Source organism: Myzus persicae, unplaced genomic scaffold (genome assembly GCF_001856785.1).
Source record: "Myzus persicae strain clone G006 unplaced genomic scaffold, MPER_G0061.0, whole genome shotgun sequence".
Lineage (NCBI taxonomy): Eukaryota > Metazoa > Arthropoda > Insecta > Hemiptera > Aphididae > Myzus > Myzus persicae.
The window spans coordinates 54639-74596 of NW_019104006.1; the positions used below are offsets into that span (position 1 = coordinate 54639).

The 19958-nt window shown below is 32.2% G+C and overlaps 1 protein-coding gene across 5 annotated transcripts in view; it reads right to left on the bottom strand.

The window, feature by feature from the left end:
* Nucleotides 1-2718: 2718 nt before the first annotated feature.
* LOC111037509 (muscle M-line assembly protein unc-89) overlaps nucleotides 2719-19958 on the bottom strand; it is a 53868-nt gene continuing 36628 nt past the window's right edge. For 2 of the 5 annotated variants that reach the window (XM_022320130.1, XM_022320132.1), the window contains 26 exons: nucleotides 18287-18463; nucleotides 16671-16854; nucleotides 16444-16574; nucleotides 16174-16350; nucleotides 14747-15019; nucleotides 14484-14675; nucleotides 14008-14400; nucleotides 13806-13945; nucleotides 13519-13721; nucleotides 13114-13419; nucleotides 12872-13038; nucleotides 12531-12812; nucleotides 12249-12438; nucleotides 11986-12158; nucleotides 11612-11911; nucleotides 11336-11513; nucleotides 10699-10925; nucleotides 10119-10605; nucleotides 9816-10019; nucleotides 9598-9758; nucleotides 6317-8425; nucleotides 5367-5958; nucleotides 4924-5151; nucleotides 4212-4300; nucleotides 3196-3376; nucleotides 2719-2937 (listed from right to left, as the gene is read on the bottom strand). In XM_022320130.1, the coding sequence (XP_022175822.1) occupies nucleotides 2831-2937; nucleotides 3196-3376; nucleotides 4212-4300; nucleotides 4924-5151; nucleotides 5367-5958; nucleotides 6317-8425; nucleotides 9598-9758; nucleotides 9816-10019; nucleotides 10119-10605; nucleotides 10699-10925; nucleotides 11336-11513; nucleotides 11612-11911; nucleotides 11986-12158; nucleotides 12249-12438; nucleotides 12531-12812; nucleotides 12872-13038; nucleotides 13114-13419; nucleotides 13519-13721; nucleotides 13806-13945; nucleotides 14008-14400; nucleotides 14484-14675; nucleotides 14747-15019; nucleotides 16174-16350; nucleotides 16444-16574; nucleotides 16671-16854; nucleotides 18287-18463 (7851 nt within the window). In that variant the 3' untranslated portion in view covers nucleotides 2719-2830. Of the gene's footprint in view, nucleotides 2938-3195; nucleotides 3377-4211; nucleotides 4301-4923; nucleotides 5152-5366; nucleotides 5959-6316; nucleotides 8426-9597; nucleotides 9759-9815; nucleotides 10020-10118; nucleotides 10606-10698; nucleotides 10926-11335; nucleotides 11514-11611; nucleotides 11912-11985; nucleotides 12159-12248; nucleotides 12439-12530; nucleotides 12813-12871; nucleotides 13039-13113; nucleotides 13420-13518; nucleotides 13722-13805; nucleotides 13946-14007; nucleotides 14401-14483; nucleotides 14676-14746; nucleotides 15020-16173; nucleotides 16351-16443; nucleotides 16575-16670; nucleotides 16855-18286; nucleotides 18464-19958 lie in introns of those variants that run through there. The other 3 variants (XM_022320131.1, XM_022320133.1, XR_002604889.1) reach the window with 3 other exon arrangements.

Below are 19958 nucleotides of genomic sequence, written 5' to 3' on the forward strand. Positions count from 1 at the left end.
CCTGTCGCCACTCAGCCATGTTTGTCCAGTATGATGTTATATTGTGATTATATTTGACTAATATTATTCATGTGGAAAAAAAATATTTAACTATGAATGTATAAAAAAGCAACCGTACTCTCGAATAAAAATCCATTTAAAATATAAATAAAACGTTCACATATCATACAAAGCGAATTTTTTAATACCAGAATGCAATAATGTGTCGTTGTGGGAGTAAAACGAAAAATAACACACGTCTAAATATAAACGGGTTTGCTGAGTATAATATACAGAGGCAACTATATAGTAACGTCCTAATTTCGCACGGTGAAAAACGTACTTTTGTCTTAACATTATTTTTTATAGTCATAGACATTTTATCAAATATTCCTCGGATCTTTTAAATTTGGTACAGTTATTAAATCATTTTTTATTTTTGATTGTTCAAATGATTTGCATTTGTTACGTCTTTTTACAAAATATATTTTTGATTTATTTTAATATGAAATTGTTTAACATAAGCGTCATAAAATAATAGATAAAGCTAAAATTAAAAAAAATATTTTAAAGTAACGTTATTTTAGAAATAGGTAAATAGCGAATTTCTTTAATATTCTAATGTTTTACATACGATTATATAGTTACACATACTGTTGGTTACTTTTATTTTTGTTTTTTATTAATTTAAAATTAATTAAATTCACAATTTAAAAAAAAACTGGCTATTTAGTGGAAAGTAGAGTAAATATAAATATCGAGTAAATGTGATATTAGAAATATGAATATCATGATATGTATATGAGTACAGATTGGATATCTTTTCATGAGATCTTATCCTTAAATTTTTTATGATATAGAATAAACAATTGATTTAAAGTTGTAAGCTCATAGTGTTTATATCGGAAATAATACGTATGTTTAGACCATATAGTGGATTATGATTGTTTTGCCGCAATAAACTATGAACATATTTACGTATACATATATTATCTAGAATAAATATTATGAGCAATACGTTTACTTTAAAAGTACATGCCCACTCAGCTAGCACACATAGTGAGATCAGATATTGTAAAACGCACACAGATACAGTATATACATGATACACTGATTTATAAGAACTAAAAACTTATGTACATTTTATCAACAGAAATAATTAAATTTAATGAGTAGGTTACTAACAAAATTATTTTCTTATTTCTTTAAAAAATGTTGCATTTTGGTTTTAAAAAGAAATTGTGTCATATCTCTCGTGTTCAAATAATTTTAAAAATTTATTTTTATAAGATTTTGTTTATTTATTTGTCATTAGTCATTAGTGTCATTACTATTTTTATCAAAATATCGATGTTCAATTTATCAAAAAAAAAAATATATGTAAATTTCATAAGTTAAAAATAAGTTCGATTTATAATACAAAAATAAAAATATAAGGCAAATACACAATAAATATATATATATATTTACATTTTAATATGTTTATTTAGGTTTTGTAATTATTGGGTACCTACTACCTAGTTGTAAATTTGTCATGGATTCGAATGAGAGACATAAATATCTAATTATAATATAATGTGTATTAATGTTGTGTTCAAAGTTGTTAACTACGATAAACAACGAATAAAAACAAGTGAAATTTATGATGGCATAAATATAAAACACGAGTGGACTACATCCTTTTACTGCACATCATCCAACCAAAGTAGGTACGCAATAAACACTAAGTATAATTAAAACATGATAATATATAATTTTCACATATGTAAGACTCGAGAAAAACAATTGCGTAATTTATTTTGTTGTTCACAGCGTCTCATAACATGTCTAAGAAACCGATTTAAGAATTTTTCGTCAACAAGTTGTGACTTGCGTTCACGTTATAATCGTAATTGCAAGTGACTGGACGAAAACTTATGGTAATAATAAATTGAATAAAACTGTGTTCATGCGTCTGACCAACGCGGTTATGCTAATACGTCTTACCAATTACCATGTTAGTAAAACTTATTCGGTGGCGGTGAAAATCCGTAATGCTCATCACAATAAGTGTTCCTATTCAAGTATTTAAAAAAATAAAATTACAGTGTTTACAAATTCTTGTTTGGCGACATTTCGCTTTCGATTAATCACTAGCATCTGGACAAATTAAACGTTAGGTACGTTTTGACATTATCACACCAAACACGTGCGATTTAAAGTATACTCATAGCTCATTTGTATACTGCCACATTCATTCGCTATAGTAAATATAGCAAACATATTATTGCAAGTAAACGTGCTTTTAATAAACAAATAAAAAAACAAAGTTTGCTATTTAACCACACCATGAATATTACTTACTGCTTGCAAGCGTATAAGGCATAAAGACACACGAGAGCGTACAGATAGGAGAAAGAAGAAACCATAACCAATTAAAAAAGTTTATTGAAACTTTTTATTGTTACAAAACAATAATATTACTATTATTAATATTATTATTATTTCCACGATGAAATTGAAAACATACCTCTATATTCGTTACAATTGCAAAAAAAAAACTAAACATTCATATAATATGTATAATATATATCAAAGTTAATGATATTAAATAGGTTTGACATGTTTTGTAGTTAGACAACACTATACATTCTAAAGTCTAAACAATATTGTACTTTCTTAAAACTGATTCGTTTATAAGTCTTAACATTCTACAAACAAAATTACGTAAATTATGTTAAAAACTATATAATATATTAAATTATTATTATTATTATTATAGAATAAAATAAGAATCTCGAAAACTCCACCGCGCCAACCGGAAGTAATTTTTGGTATTCGAAGAGAAAGAAGTACAAGCCCATACATGAATTTAGTGTTGAATGAACGTGCGAGACTCACCTGACACTCGGAGGTCGGCCGACGTGCTGCTGGACCCCAGGTAATTGGACACCGTGCAAGAGTACGATCCGGCATTGACTGAAAAGGTACGATAATTATTATTGTTTATAAATTATAAGCAAACATAAAAAACGGTGAAACTTCTTTTAGTGACCGGTCAGGTATCGATAACGTAACCACGTTTAGACAATGTGCCGGGTATAACATATTTTAATACATTTAAATTCATATCATTGAACCGAATTTTCAAACAGTTTGTCATCTTGGACACACATAATATAACCGTGCTCGACTCAGTCGACTCTACAGGTCAATTTGGAGGGGGGGAGCACTCACATTGGTAAGTCCTGGGTATCGTCAGTCTGCACACGCCGTTCCTGTACTGCGCCTGGTAGCAGTCCGAGTTCTCCAGCATTTGGCCGTTACACGACCACACGATTTCACTGACGGGTTCGCCTTGCACTATGCACTCGAATCTGGCAGTCTTGCCGCTAACTACAGCTATGTCTTTTAACGGCTGCAACGATACAAATCAATCACATTGTTACATGGTTTCAGAAATAATACAAGGTTAAATGTTTTCATTTGAAGAGCAAAATCATGAAAATTAAAAATTGCGATATTTTCCCCACTCAAATTCAACTCTTGCATGTGGAACTACTGGATAACTGCCAGTGTAAAATGACAAAAATCAAAACGGTATAAATGTACTTGCTTTTTGAATCTGAAGTCTGAAGATATCTATTATCTAATAGCCTAATTGTATATTTGAATATTTGAATGGGTATACTTTAACCAAAACGTGCATAATTTTAGAACAATTGACTGTGGTTTTAGTATAATTTTTCATTTTTACAATAAATTCTTGAAGTATGGTTATTTTTAAATAAAATGTTAACTTTTCCATAGTATTAAGAGATTTACGGCCTTATTGCATTACATATTTTATCAATAAGTTATCAATTAAAAATGTAACATTGAACTTTTTATTCATTATTAGGTACACTATGATAAATAAATTGTACCATGCATTGTAAATGTTTCTCAGGAATTCAATTTTTATATTCAATTAACTACAACGTGACCAAATTGTTAACTCTTATGAGATTCATAAGGATTCATCATAATAATATTAATATTGTTTTTAGATACTCTTCAATAATCTCAGTGCAATAAGTTTAATAGTGAAGTATTTATTGTAAAATTAACCTTAGGTCTGTAACTCAGAATCAGAGGTTAAAAAAAATTGTTCATGACCACTAGGAGCCGGTCAAGATTTAGTACTTTGTCCGATTTATTATTTCGTATTATTGCTAATATCAAATGAATAGTGATTAAAATGTAGTGCTTACGGTTACGAAGAATGGTGAACTGTGCGATGGATCCGAGTGTTCGGCGGCGTTCAGTTCTTTTTGGTAAATGGGGCTAGTAAAGGTTCCATCTGCAATATAAGCACGTAAGAAATATTATTGATAGTGAACAGGGGTAGTATTCGTGGTCACAGGCGAAAGAGTGCCGTGAAAAGATTTCCCGTGCAATGGTAATAAATTGATTAGCACAAGCAGAAGGTTAAAAAAAACAAACAAAAACAACACGAAAGTAACAGAATAGTATACTACTTGCACGTAACTTACAAACGAAGATAAGATTTTACCAAGACAGCCGAAAGCGGTAGAGTACACTTGCAGCCGGCCGCTGCACAAACAATAAGCGGTTGTTTTCTGCGTGTTGTCGAATCAATATTATAATGTTACAAGCTCTACCGTACAGAAATAATCAAGAATATTATATTAAACCAAACGCGACGCTGTGTCAGTCGTAGAGTGATTGTAAAAATTATTATTTCTAGTAAACACAATAATTATTAACACCATATAGTATTGTAATACATAGTGCAGCCGATACAATAGTAAAATAGTCTATAAAATATGCACTCCACGAAGTATCTATATTAAAGTACATTACTGACTACTGTAGTATTACATTATAGTACGCGTGTATAGATACGGTTAATGAACAGTTTCAAGAAATCAAGAGTACCGAGCAGAATATTAAGTCCTTCACCTGTTGTTGTCTTAAAATGTTCTCGGCGCGTGTTAAAATTAGACATCTCGGATGTCTGTGTCCGAACGGTTTTGGAAAACTCGTGTATCACTGGTATGCTGACGCTATCCGTCGGGTTAGCCGTTTTACCGTTTCTCGAGCTCACGGGATACACTACACCGAACTCGTATCCGAAATCGTGTTTGAAATACGGAATTCCGGTTTGGGACAAATCGATTTGGTTAGTACCTAATCGTATAATAATATTAGACACGTTAATTATCGTTGTCGTAAAATAATAAAAATTATGATAAATATAATGCATAATAATATTTGTATTATTATTAATATTATTACTATGCTCAAAGCTGATGTATTATTTATTGTCCACTGATCAGTGTAACGGCAAAGCGTATAAATAATGACAATAATAACAATGACAATCGTCTGATCGATTATGATACCTTGGGCGAGCTGAGACGAGACCGTCTGCTGCACCGAACTCGATTCGGCCGGACACAGTGACTTTTGTTCGAACCTCTTCCTCATCTCGTCCACCCTTTGCAGTCGCTTCGCCTCGGCATTTCGCTCCAGCGTCCCGTGACCACGGCCATCGGACGATAAGAAGTGAGTGGTCCTTTGCACGCTTTCGTCGCGTTCAGACTCGACGAAGCTCACCGACCTATGCACGTCCGGCGACGGCGCAAATCCGATCTCGGGCGGCGACCCTGGTTTCAATTCGAAAGCTCCCACTGCAGGTGCGGGTGCCGAGTGCACTGGCTGCAAGTGTCGTGACCCCTCAGGCTTTTTTATGGGAGTCTTGAAACCAGGCCTGACCGGCTTGTACACCGGTTCCTCCGATTCCGAGTCGTACGGTCGCCATATTGGTTGTATCCTGCACTCATAGTCGCTCTCGTAATCGCTCTCTCGGAATTCGCCCCTGACGAACTTTGCAGGGCTCCGGACTTGATTTCGATTATGTTGATTGTACTGGTTTGCCCACTGCATCGGATGTGCTCGATGTGGTTGACGACGTTCACTTTCCGAAAATTCAGCCTGCGAAATTACTAACTCTCATTAACGAAATCGAATTACTTTTGCGATTGGTATAAAAGAAGCGTCCCGATACACAGTGAATAAGTTTTTTTCAGTGCTAAATGTATTATTATTATTATTATTATTATTATTATTATTATTATTATTATTATAAAACCAAATGCATTTCTTTGTGTTATCACGGAGTGTGCAAACAAAATGTGTGAAAAAAAAAATGAGAAACCTGCACAAACAACCAATACAAACACAGTATATACGTAAAAAATACAAAAAAGTCGTAGATTTTTTATTCTTTATATTATGTGGGATTAAACACAAACACTGTTAGTTCAATCAATCATTCAAACACGCATCGAACCTTCTTTATCGAAGCGCTTTGAAACCCCGAATTCCTTTTGGAGTTAAACGTTTGGTTATTAACTATTGCTTCGCTCTGAAAGCCCCTTGGTTCGTCCGTGTCAGCTGCGTAACCACTTTCCTTGATCGGACTTTGCATGATCATTGTAGAACTTTTAATTTCTTGTAATTGAGTTTTTGAAGAGTACATTTTTGATTCAAAACTGTTAAAGCTCTCCGAAACTTTTTGCTCTACGTTGTATTTTGACAATTCCGCTTCACTCTCAAAATCGCTATCACTTGCTCGGGATTTAATTCTACTGTAAGGTCTTACGTTCGAAGAAACATTAGAAACCATGGACGACGAACCAGTCTGCTCGAACATTTTTTGCATGGTTTTTATAGAATTTGATTTATTGGTATTTTTTGAAAGGTCGACGAACTTAGTCGGTAATTTTGAACGTTCTGAAAATGAATCATATACTTTTTGAACGCCGTCATCAACTACCCGGCCGCCTTCTTCGTTATGTTCGGAGGCTACTAACACCCCGTCCTTTTCTAAACTTTTTGAAAAACTTGAATGCGCTTCAAATGAAGAATACGTTTTATTTTGAGGGGGTCCTCTAAAAGCTACCGGAGATTGAGACATCCATTGCTTTTCCTTAGCAGATTCTACGCTATGTGACCGTGTAAAATTAGAAGCTATTTTATCGTTGTTTGGTGGTTCCACATGTTTTATTGGACCAATTGAACGTTCTGGTAAAAATTGATATGTGTTTTGAATATTTCTATCGAACGATTGATTATTTTGCAAATTTTGAGATTTTGCGTTGAAACTGTTTCTTTCTATATTTTCAGAAATATTTGATTTTACGTCAAACACTGTACTTTTTTTTATTTGTGACGATTCTTCAGAAAAATGTTGTGTTTGAACTTTGTTGCCGAAGAACGCATCTTTAGATACTTCATTAAACAATTGTGCTGATGCTGGGCGTTTTATTTCATTTCGTGGTGGTTCGACATGTTTCGTCGGACGAATTGAAATTTCTGAAAATGATTCTGACACTTTTTTAACGCCATCGTCTATTTTTAGACTACCCTGTTTCTCTTCTCTACTTTCATTTTTTACAAGCTCACCGTTTTTTTCAATGGTCTCTGAAACAAATGATTGGCTTTCTGTCGAAGAATATGTTTTCATATGAACCGGTGAATACGATACTGGAGTTTTTTGAACATGTGGAGAATGAGCTTTTGTCCATAGCTTTTCCATAGAAATAGCTTCGGCAGAAGGTCTTGGAGATCCTGGTCGCACTTCTATGTCGGCTTGAGGTCTCAACAGCGGGACATGAGGTTCGCCGTATGTTGGTGGCGCGTATGATGTAGGTATATGAGTGTGTGTTATTGTGTCTTCAGATAGGCCAGACTTAATAACTTCTTTTTTTATACAACTTTCTTCAACAACTTCTTGTTTTATCTCAGAGGTTACGTCAGGAAATATTCTAACAGCACCAGACGGAATTTGTTCTGGTGATAATAATTTTTGATTTGTTGATAGTCTTCTCAACCGTTCAGTCATTTGATCTTTTTTTACAGATTGTACTCTTGGCATATAATCAAAAGTGGGCGGTGGACCTGGTTCTAAAATGACTTCCGCGTCGTTTGACTGTTTAAACGAGCTATTTGATACGTTTTCTTCAATATTATACGTCTTGTTATACACATCGGATGCAAAATTACTTGAACTATTATTGAATTTATCTATCGGACTTTCTCTTTTGTATGTTCCTGTCGATGATGCAATAGTTGAATTACTGGACTTTTCAACTTTATTATCTTCAATGACATTTTTAAAGAACTGGAGTGCACTTTTTTTCGTTATCGATGCATTTTCGATATTTTCATTTTGAACAGATATCTGTTTTTCAGTAGTTTCATAATTAGCGTTTGCGCTGTTCGAATTTAAATCAAAATCATTTGCTTCCGAGCGGTTAACAGTCATAATTACATCCTTGCTGCTGTTTGTCGATTCTTGAACGAAGACAGATTTAGAAAAATGTGAATTCTCTTCTGTTTTGCTTGTAATATTCAATTGTTTTGATTGATTCATCGGTACAATACTTTTGTAGTAATCCTATATATTCGGAAAATAAATATCTTTAAAAAATCTCAATTTTTATGTAAAATTTATATTAATATTATATTATTGAAGGCAATATTATAAAGTATATAAATATCGAACAATGTATTTGTTAATTATCGTTGCATAAATATTTATTTATTTAATATTTATTTTTTTATTCAATAACTAATAAATATTATAGATTTTAGGTACCTATTAAAAAGGATCCAGAACTACATTATTTTAATAAAAACTAACGTTACATTTTTTTTTAAATATAATTTTGTTAAAACCATTTACATTTATAAAAAAAACCTTGATTAATATAATTTGTAGATCACTTAAATTGTTTTTGCGTAAAAATAGATAATATTCTTTTAAATTACCGTTAATCAAGATTGTACGTACATATTATGGACTTTGCATAACAAGACACCCAAACCTAATTATTAAAATTATCATTTATGTTCAACTAAAATATGTTAAAAGTCAAAACAAATAAAGATACATTTAAATATTTCCAAAACGTATTATGACCCAAAATGAATATATACTTTTAATTATTTTTGAATAATTGAAGAAAAACATTACAACTAAGCAATATTCAGATAAAAATGTCGTTCATATATTTTTTTTATGAATTTAATTCAACTTATTTATATTGCCATTACGTATCATGTCCCACAATGATTGACTAATTTAAAACGTCAGTTAACGCGAATTACATTACTATCCAGTATCCAGTATATAAATTAGAATGCCATTGTGGGATACTCTGTAGTCTGTATAAACGACTGTATGTAAATAATAATCTATGAGTAATCTAGAAAGCGGATGTTCTAGTTGTTTGAATATAATATTTGTGTGCTCTCATAAATCTAAAAGCACATAGATAAAAAGTATCATAAGCAAATGGTTGCTTATCATGAACTGATTTGTAAAAAAACAAATTATTAATTTTTAACACGTGAAAAATACGAGGACAGACGGATAACGCTTTATGAACAAGTAGTAATGTTTTTACTGGGCCTAAATACGAAGTAACAAGAAATAATAATAATAATATATGTGAATGAATTACATTTATTGTTTTTATTATAATATTTTAAAAACTTTAGAAAACAATTAAATATTTTAAATACAATGATAAATATAATCATAATTAATATTGCTTAATAACTCACCACATTCACTTTATCTGTGTTGTCATTTGGTGCATATGTGGGTAACAAATTTAATCCGATATCGGGTAAAGGCTGAACCACTCTCAAATCGGCACAACTTACGGCCTCTCCGCCTTCGTTTTTCGCCACAACTTTGTACTCTCCAGCATGTTCCGTAGTAGCTGCAATTTATTTCAGTTATATACAAGTCTAAACTTTCATTATGTTCACTTTATTACCTTTATCGATAACTACGGCACTACAAGACCCCTGTTGTCTTAATCTATATAAGGTCGACGTGGCCGATAGTGGTTGATTATTTTTAAACCAACTCACTGTTGGTTCGGGCGTGCCGGCCACTTCAATTTCTAAAACTACTCTTTCACCTTCGGCGACAGTGTTCGGTAAAAGTCTTCGACACATGACTGGCGGAAATACGTTTTCTGTAACAAGTACGGTTTGGCTTGTTATCGATATTTCATGAAATTTAAAATGTATATAACACACCGATGTCCGGTAAACGTAAATTGCACGTCACTTACTTTTAACAATAACGTCTGTTGTACAACTTGTTCCTCCAGCAGAGTTCATAGCCTTGCACGTATATTGGCCACCGTCTTCCACAGTGAGATGTTTAATGTCCAACCGAGTTTTGTTGACTTCGCTGGTTATTTTCAATTTCACACCATCGGGAATCAAATCGATACCGTTTTTGCTCCACGTGATATCGGATGGCGGATAACTGTCTATTATAGCGTCCAAAAACACGTCTTTTCCCTGTTCAGCGATTTTTCCTTGTGGAGCCGACACGAAACGCGGTGCCATTTCTTTCCTGGTTTGTTTCGAAATGTTTCTTTCGAGTAACGATTTTTGTGAGGTGTCCTTAATGAGGCCACCTTGGTTGTACAGTCCTCGCTCGAAAAATGAAGTTTGGTGTTCTTCGGATACGTTGGTGGAACTCAGATCACTCACGTGTTGACTTTGCTTGCCGTCCGTGTTATGGTACTCCTCAGTTCGTAACGATTCAGACTATACATTTTTTTTTAATAATTACAAATAATCGTCATATTAATGAAAAGAAAAAAATTATTCAGTTTTATTTATCGTAAAATTTTAACTGACCTGTATTGGAGCGTTGTCTCCAAACTGTCTACTTTGTTTTTCCGACTGTAAACTGAAAGAGTCCAATTTAAATTTAGGCGCTCTGTCGCCACTTATCGACGAAGATGACGACATGAACGTCGATTGTTTAGACTCGAATTTCGAACTGGATTCATAAACTTCGGAAACAGTATGTTTCAAATCACCGCCGCCGTTGTAGGCCATGGTTAATGGAACAGCTTCGCTTTCTATATAAATTAATATTGAAATAAACCGATAAGCTACTGAACGGTGTTTAGTGGAGAAAAAAGTGAACGGACAAAGTATTAAGTATTTTATTTTATAAAACGAACGACAGATGCACAGGGATTGTAGTGTGTGGTGTGTGCGTGCGGTGACTGTACAATGGGAATGCATACGTTGGAAACGAACGCTGGCACAGACTATATTTTTAGAACATCGTTACTCAGACATCTTTCGTCTAACTCTGTGACAAGAATAGTTTATAATCTTTATATCCCGACGCTACTATAACATACTCGTTAGGTGCGTTTAAGCTTATAATTAAATAAAATATTTTCGACAGTGTTTTGCTTTGGGTTATTAAATTAAATTAATAATAATAATAAAAATAATATTTATTCGCGAAATGCTATACCTTTTATTTTAAGCGAAGACACGCATCTGCATTTGCCAGCTTCGTTCTCGGCCACGCACTCGACTATTCCGCCGTGTTCGGGACTCGCTTCGGGAATGGTCAGTACCTGACGATCGCCACTGGTAGACACCAAGAACGATTTTCCACTCACTGGTTTCTCGTTGAAAAGCCAACGGACCTATAATGAGTGTTTATAGTTATTGTATAGTCTCGGCGCATTGTGATGTATGCGTGGTTATAATAAGACTGTCGAGTGATAGGACTGTAGGTACTTGCCTTTGGAGTGGGCTTGCCAACAACAATGCATTCGAATTTCACACTTTCGCCAGCAAATACATTTACATCTGACGAAAACGTCTCGGTAAATGCTGGTTTCTCCAACTTTTCTTCGAAATGGACCTTGTCCGTTGAGGGATTGACTGCGGCATCAAACGTCGAAATGGCTTTTACAATTACGTGCGAAAAACACTTGGCTTCCCCTGCTTTGTTAACTGCTCTCACGGTGTACTGTCCTTTGTCCACGGCCAAGGCGTTGTGTATGTGAAGAGTTGCCGTACCATCTTCGTCCGTACTCAACTAGATAATAATTAAACACATATCGTACACAATTACAGCAAAACCAAATACATTACACCCTGAGCGAGCATTACTGTTATCCTTTGGTCGGGCTTGATTTCCACAGTGTTCCTAATCCATTTAAAATCTGGTTTCGGGCAACCATCGGCGTTACACTCTAGAGTAATAGAATCACCTTCCCTCACTAATACGTCCGATAGAAGCTTGGTGAACTTTGGTGAAACCACAAGTTCGTCTATATCTGGCGCTAAAAAACAAATTCAATTGGAAATAGGTAACATTTTTTTTTTACATTTCATCACGCGGTTTGTACAAAAATCTATTTTTTTATGCATACCGGGTTTAGGTTCGACACCTAACACGCATGTGCTGCTGGCTTCTCCCGCCGAGTTAATAGCCACTACTTTGTACTCCCCCGCGTCTTCAATAAAAGCCTCTTTGATTACAAGTGAACACTGATCGCCTTGGAATAAAAGTTGAATGTCTTTGGATTCTTTAACGGGTCTTCCGTCACGATACCATATAACCTAATTAATCGTTTGATTGAAGCGTTTGTTATATTAAAGATTAAACCATAGTTTAATTATTATTATTATTGTTATTTTTGTTTATTCATTACCTCGGGTTCGGGCTGTCCAACAATTATGCATTTCAAATGAACACTTCCACCTTCCAAAACGGTTTGTTCTTTTAAACGCAAAGGTATTGACGGTTTTATCGGTTCCAAGTCACTTGCAATTTCCGAATCGGAAGTTTCATTTGGGAGTATACCTTTCACTGATACTTGACAACTACTGGTCGCTTCCCCCTGTTCCGTTTTGATGGTTAAACTGTAAGTGCCCGCGTCTTTGGGATAGGCTTCCGGAATGATTAAATTAATTTTTCCACGATTTTCAGAAACCTAAACAAATGATAACGACTTAAATAATTTCTTTCGATTTTATTAAATAATTATTTTACCTTGAAATCTTTTATTTCTTTCATGACTTTTCCATTGTGAAACCAAATCAATATCGGTGGCTTATTCGTTTCAACTTCACATTCCAATTTCAACTTTTGACCGGCTCTAGCCATTACGTTGGATAGTGGTACAACAAATGTTGGTCCATCTCCAGGCTTTTCTTGAGCTAGAAGTCACCCCAAATCGTTGGTTATAAAAACAATTGAATTATTGTGCGAAAATAAATCATCATATTACTTACCATCAATTAATAACTTTGACGAAGTTGTATCTGAACCAAGTCTGTTAGTTGCAACACAAGTATATTTTCCACTGTGATAAGACGAATCGGTGTGTTCAATTTTTAATAAAGCTTCGCCATTATTATATGTAATTTGGTATTGAGGGCTATTATCGATACAAATGTCATCTTTAAACCACTGCACTGTTGGAAGAGGATTACCTTCAGCCTTGCAAGACAACGAACAAGCATCGCCTTCTTTTACTAGCAAATCTGATAGTAATTTTGTAAATACAGATGGACTAATTTGGTGTTCAGGTGTACATTCTATAGTTTAAAATATTTTTAGAACTCAATAATTATAAATTATTATAATATTATATATTTATATTTTTTTTATGTTTAATATTTTATTTAGGTACGTACCTTTAACTGACAGATATGCACTTGTTTCGATAAAATCAGAATCGTTTTCGGCTCGACATGTAAATTTTGCTGAATCTTCTACGAAAGTTTCCTCGATGGTCAATATATATCGATTATCAATTTTAGATGTTTGGTAGTCTGGATTATTATCGATAGAAATGTTGTCCTTGAACCAGGATACCTTTGAAGGTTCGCCTTCAATGCTATTTTTAACCAATAAGTGTTCAGAAATTTAACCAACTCTGAAATATCATTATTTAATTAAAAAAAAAAAAAATAGATTTTACCTGCATTCAAATGTAAACTGCTTCCCTTCATCAACCGTGTTATCTTGTAATGGTATAATTATCACAGGTTTGGATTTATTGATTTCTTCGAGTTTTATTTTCTTTGACGATGGAATATTATCTTCATTTTGTAACAAGCCCTATAACACGTAATATATTATAAAAATAATTAAATCAATTATTATTTGAAAAAATATATTACTTTATTTACATTAGTCATTGAGGTAGATGTTATTATTTCTTCGTAAGTATTAGTAATTATTTGATTGACTTCGTTATTTATTTCATATTGTTCTCTAGACTTAAGCTTATTATCAAAAGACTTTAATTCTTTGGCAATCAAAGAGAATGAATCAAGAAGCTCTTTATTTTCTGTAACAACTTGGGGTACTTCAGCTATTGCATGTTCTCCAAAAAGTTGAACACTAAGTTCGTGTATTTGATTTAATCTCTCGTCTTGTCTTATATCACCAGGTTTTAAAAATATCTCAATTTCTTTTAATAATGCTGAAGCTTCTTCACTTGTTTTGACTTCTGTTGATTTTCGAGCAATGTTCATGAGAAGTATACTTCCTTCGTGGAACCAATCTTGTGCCTATTGATAAAATTAAAAATTACAAAAATTATATATATATAAATTTATATGTACTAGAAAAAAAATTGAATGTGTGTAGTTACTTCATTAATTAACGTAAAATATTGAACACACAGATCAATATGGTTTCGACTTTCTAACACTTGTGCTTGGAACGTGTCCCATCTTGACTTCAGTTTATTTAATTCTTCTCGAATGTGTTCAGACTTATTATGATCAAAGTTCATCAATGAGTTTGCAGCGTTAATGAATGTTTCGATTCGTTGTTCTAAAAGCTGTAAATAAAAATATACTAGTCATAGTTCAGATATATTATCATAGTATTTTATTCAGTTATATGACTAACTAATATAGTTTTTTCGAAATAATGAAAGGCAAGGGAAGCTGACTTGGCAGATGCTAAATTTGCACCATATTGTCCTCGCGTAGATGATAGTTGTTGTGAAAGATCATTCAAATTATTGTTAATCTGAATGAGATCATTGTCGAACTGACTTAATTGTTGCTGTTGTTCGATTCTTTGACAATAAGTCTCACATGATTGATCCCAAAGATTTCTTTCATTCTCCATCAAATGACGAACTACATACATATCTTGCTCTCCAGATATTTGAGGTTCCTAAATACATAAAAAATATACTTTATTTTGTATGAAATATATATATATCATTTATGTCGTAGCTATTTAGTGAAATCTATTTTTTCATGAACAATCGTTAATTTTATGAAATGGAAACGTCAATTTTGCGTTTCTTGATTCACAAAAATATTTAATCACTTTAATCTTATATCGAGTAAATTAAACATTTAGCACACAAAATGTATCTTGTTATTTATGTATATCATATTAAATACCATACTTGATTTTATATATAAATATATTAATTTAAGTTGTATTTCTATAAAGATACATTAAGTTAATTATACATAGTGTTATTTATAAATATATATGTCATAATAAATATAAAAAAATAAGTAAGTAGACGAAAAAAAAATTTAATTATGTGGATAAAGAACTAGGTATAAGTACATCCTAATTAAAATAAGTCGAAATAGAAATCGAATTAGAATACGAAATAACGATCCCACAATATACACAGTATATACATATAGCTAGGTACTGATTTTTAATTCTTCGTACCATGTAGAATCTAGAGGACGTCATTAAGTTTCTAATTGTACATTTGTCAGTAACAATTATTAACGATAAAGAATAAAAATACTTCTAAACTAAAAACAATTCATTTTGTGAAATAATTTTTATACTACGTTATTCAAAACGATTATGAACGAAATATTACATAAAAAAAATGATTTAAAAAATTACAAATTTTTAGTCTAGAACTTTTCCTGAAATATCACAAAATAAAAGAAAATATACAAAGTCAATTCTTGTGTTTTATTTAAATCTTCGCAAAATAAATGATATTTCTTACTTAGAATAATTTACAACCACCCCAAAAAACATGCATAATATGCAAAAACATGTCACAAACTCTACTATTAACAACTAATAGCTAGTAATAATTGGGTGTAGTAAATGTTTTATTTCGCAAAATAAAATTGCACGATGTCAAAATATCACCGAAAAAGTGACTGTTTCGTTAAATATTTTCGTATTTCACAATGTTAAAAATCCGTTATGGACATTTTTTTTTTTTAAAGAAAGAATTTACCGTGGCTATGACATATATATAAAAATTGACATTAGAATAATTAAAAAAAGTATATTAAAAATGTTGATACAAAAATTAAGTTGAAATAGAAATTTACCTGTTGCTTAATTTTATCCATTAAACGAATATTTTCGGCATACACAGTTTTAAAACTATCCAAAACTGTTTGTCTAGATTGGTTGTGTTTCTTAAGGAGCTCTTCGACTTCGTTCAATTTATAGTTGAAAATGTCAGCTGGCCTACCTCTTTCAGATTCTTTGACAGTATTGTGAAACTTAAAAATAAATAATTTTGTGTTAATACTTGTATGATAATGTGACGTGTATGATATTATTATAATTTATAATATGGTAAGTAAGAAACATACTTCTTGTAAAGAATTGAAAAATGATAAGAACATATCTAAAAGATTTTGATACTCTGTAGTGATTCCAACAAGGCGGTTATGAAGTTCTTTTAACCTTGGAGGTATAGAAATATTATCGCCTTGAATATTTCCTAAATCAAAATAACGAATAATAGCACTCATTAGGTATCATATTTTTAAATGTATCAAAACTTAGATAAAGTTGTAAATGGTTTTTAACAGCTAACCTTTTCCAATAAGTTCTTCGGCTGTTTTTATTCTGGACTCGATATCGTCTTGGGCCCTTTGAACTTCCGGTAGAACATTATTTAGCTTTTGTTTTACCTCTGAAATATGTCGATCAACTGATGACGGTTCAGATTTCAAAACTGGATATAATTGAGATTCCAATTTGGAAACCCAATCTACTGTCTACATAAAAAAAAACATCATTAAACAAAAAAAAAAATCTTATGATAATAATAATCTTAAAAAAGAATAAAATAGATTATTAATCTGTTTTGACGAGCTGTGTATGTCATGTAGACATATGACGCGGAAAGACAAAGTTGCTTGGTTCCATGGATGTTGGCATCAATCCACCGCGCCATAAAACTCGTTTATATTTAAAAGTTTGAGAACTTCAAACGAAGGTTATGATATTACTTAATACATTATGACGTTTTTTGCACATTTGCTGTTTTTCAAGCCTAATCAAACTATTAGCAAATAATTAATAAATAATATATTTTATATTTTCTCTGAAAATTTACAGCGCAGAGCATGACATAAAATGTTGAACATTATTTATTTGCTTTACAGTTTAAATGGGAACTTATAGTTTAAACATAAATGATAAATTATACACATCGTACAACATAAATTATTGTTTTAAATTAACTACACAGAACTACTTCACCTTATGACTTCTAAGAATTAAATTGTATGTACATTAAAGTATTTATTATATATTTTTTAAATTCGTTATTTATGTATCGTTTTAAAGTAATCAATTTAGTATAATACGCACATTATTTCAAATCATATCGATTAAATAAGAACAAACAATTTTTTTAGTTTTTTTAATAGGTACTAATTTTCATGATTTTTGAAACCGGTGAAAAATGTTATAGGTACACATGCAATACTTTATTTATAAATAATTAAATATTAATACATAAAAAACTGATTACCTAATAAGAAAATTAAAACACATACTGAAAAATCTTAAATGTTGTTAACAATTTATTGTATTTCACATTAAACAGTGTAAACTTGATCAACCGTAACCGTTGGTACTCAATTTGTTTTTGTTTCGGATTTAAATATTTATACAAATATATACAACTGTGCGTGATATATGTAAACAGTTTTGTAGAGTTTAAAATACGTGTTTGCTTAACATAAGAGTAATATATCTGTCAGTTGTCGGCTTGTCGCTTATTTTCACCAAACCCATTGACCCTCGCTGTATTGTGATTAAGTGAGCACTGAAAACATTTTCTTATACGAGCCCACTTTCTCTTAAGACTAAACTATAACGTAAAGTTTGTTTAAGATCTGTATGTATAATTATAGCAGCGCTTATTGAATTTAGTTAAAAATTAGGTTTGTTTGTATTATTAAAAATAGGCACATACGTGAAACTTAAATTTTATTTTCAAACGATACCTTCTCCACCATAACGATTAACGATATTATGCGCATAGTAATAATAATATTGTTCATTATATGTCATGGTTGTTATCTGTATGATAAGGTGTTCGGTTAGCATAGTTCAGGTGAATAATAGTATAATATAACTTATTATAATTTAAAATTAGAAGATATTCAAGTCCGGTGCGTGCCGGTACGGTCTACTCACCTTGCTGCTCTCGCACATTGTTTCCGACCAGAGCACTTTATCCAGTTTGTTTTCAGCCGACGCCCGCTGCCAAGTCTCCCAGACGGAAGTAGTTCTCGTTTTTCTGTCCGCGAACGTGTCCAGTAACGATCGCACGCGGTCCCGTGCTACGTCTAGTTCCAGATGAGCGTCCTCCGACTGTAACACACAGCGGCCGGTACAGTATTAACAGAAGCGACATCCCTCGATTAGGAACCATGCCAGCCAACAGGACCCCACCATACGCACGAAACGCTAATTAAAACCCAAAACTCGGAAATATATAAGAGCGGAGGAGTGGAATGGAAAAATAAAGAAAGAAAGTAATATATATATATATACACAGAAATAGAAAAAAAAACATTTCTTTTCCCCCATCTCAGCGCGTTACATTATTTTGTCACCCATAAAACGATGTTACGCCCGACGGTGGCTAATTATTGCCGAGGGGCTCGGAAAGTAGCGCTAAACACCAGCTAGGCTAGTTGTATTTTTCAACTCATTCGAATCTAGTTACCTTTGATTACGACCATTAAGCTTACAATTTTCAAATAAACAGCTGAAAAATTACTTGATATAAATAATAAGTTTAATTTTTTAATACCTGACCTAATAGAGATATTTTAATGTGATCTGTTGGGTGGCACAACTGACTGCTCTCCCAAACTCGCTTGTTCTCGTCACTATGTATCTAATCAAAATTACTTATTGTTCTTGTTATAGATATTGTAATTATATTTTAATTAATAGCAAAAAAAAAAAATTCTTATACTCTACATTGTTTCTTTTTTATTATTATATTATACTCCTTCCTTTAAGTACATACGTCGTGTTGTTATTATATTTTACTCTTTTAATAACCGGTAGAACTAATAGATAGCAAAATATTAACATATCCAATCCATAGGGACTCTACATTATATGATGTTATGTTATACATAGAATATTATATCAAGTAGGTATATGACATCGGATTCAATAGATAAGTATTGCTTTAAAAAAATTCAATATCCAGTGCCTTGGTGACTATGGGACGTGTACTTCAACGACCACTCAAAATTAGTTAAATGAATTTTAACTATTACCTACAAGTTTCACGTGCACCGCATTGCAGGTTTTTACTTGTTATAATAGTGTTTCAACGGGACCCAACCCAATGTGTGCGTGTCGCACTCGTTTAAATGCAGTTTTTGACGAACCTATAGAAAAAAACTGTACCTAGCTATATATTTATACGCCGTTAGACTGGTGGTCTGATAGTATATAGGAAATACAAATTACCGTGCCGGCCGAGCCGGTCATTTTGAAATGTAACGAACAAGAAAACGGCATTTACTTAATAATGGACGAATTCATTACGTGATTAGTCAACTTCAGTTCGTGTTGGCCAATTTTCAAAAGTGCGAATTAGATTTACCGGACATTGCCAAAAGACGTAAACGACAAAAAAAAATAATTGTTTTAAATTGGGCTGTGCGATGGAAATAATTTTTACATTTATTTTATTTTTAACTTAAAATTTGTATGACTGGCTCAATTTTCAAGTTTTATAATTTATAATTTTTCTCATACTTGAACAACTTTGATTATATTTTAATTAAAATTAAAATACATTATTTATTGATAGGCAGTTATGAGGTTTATAGATTATTAA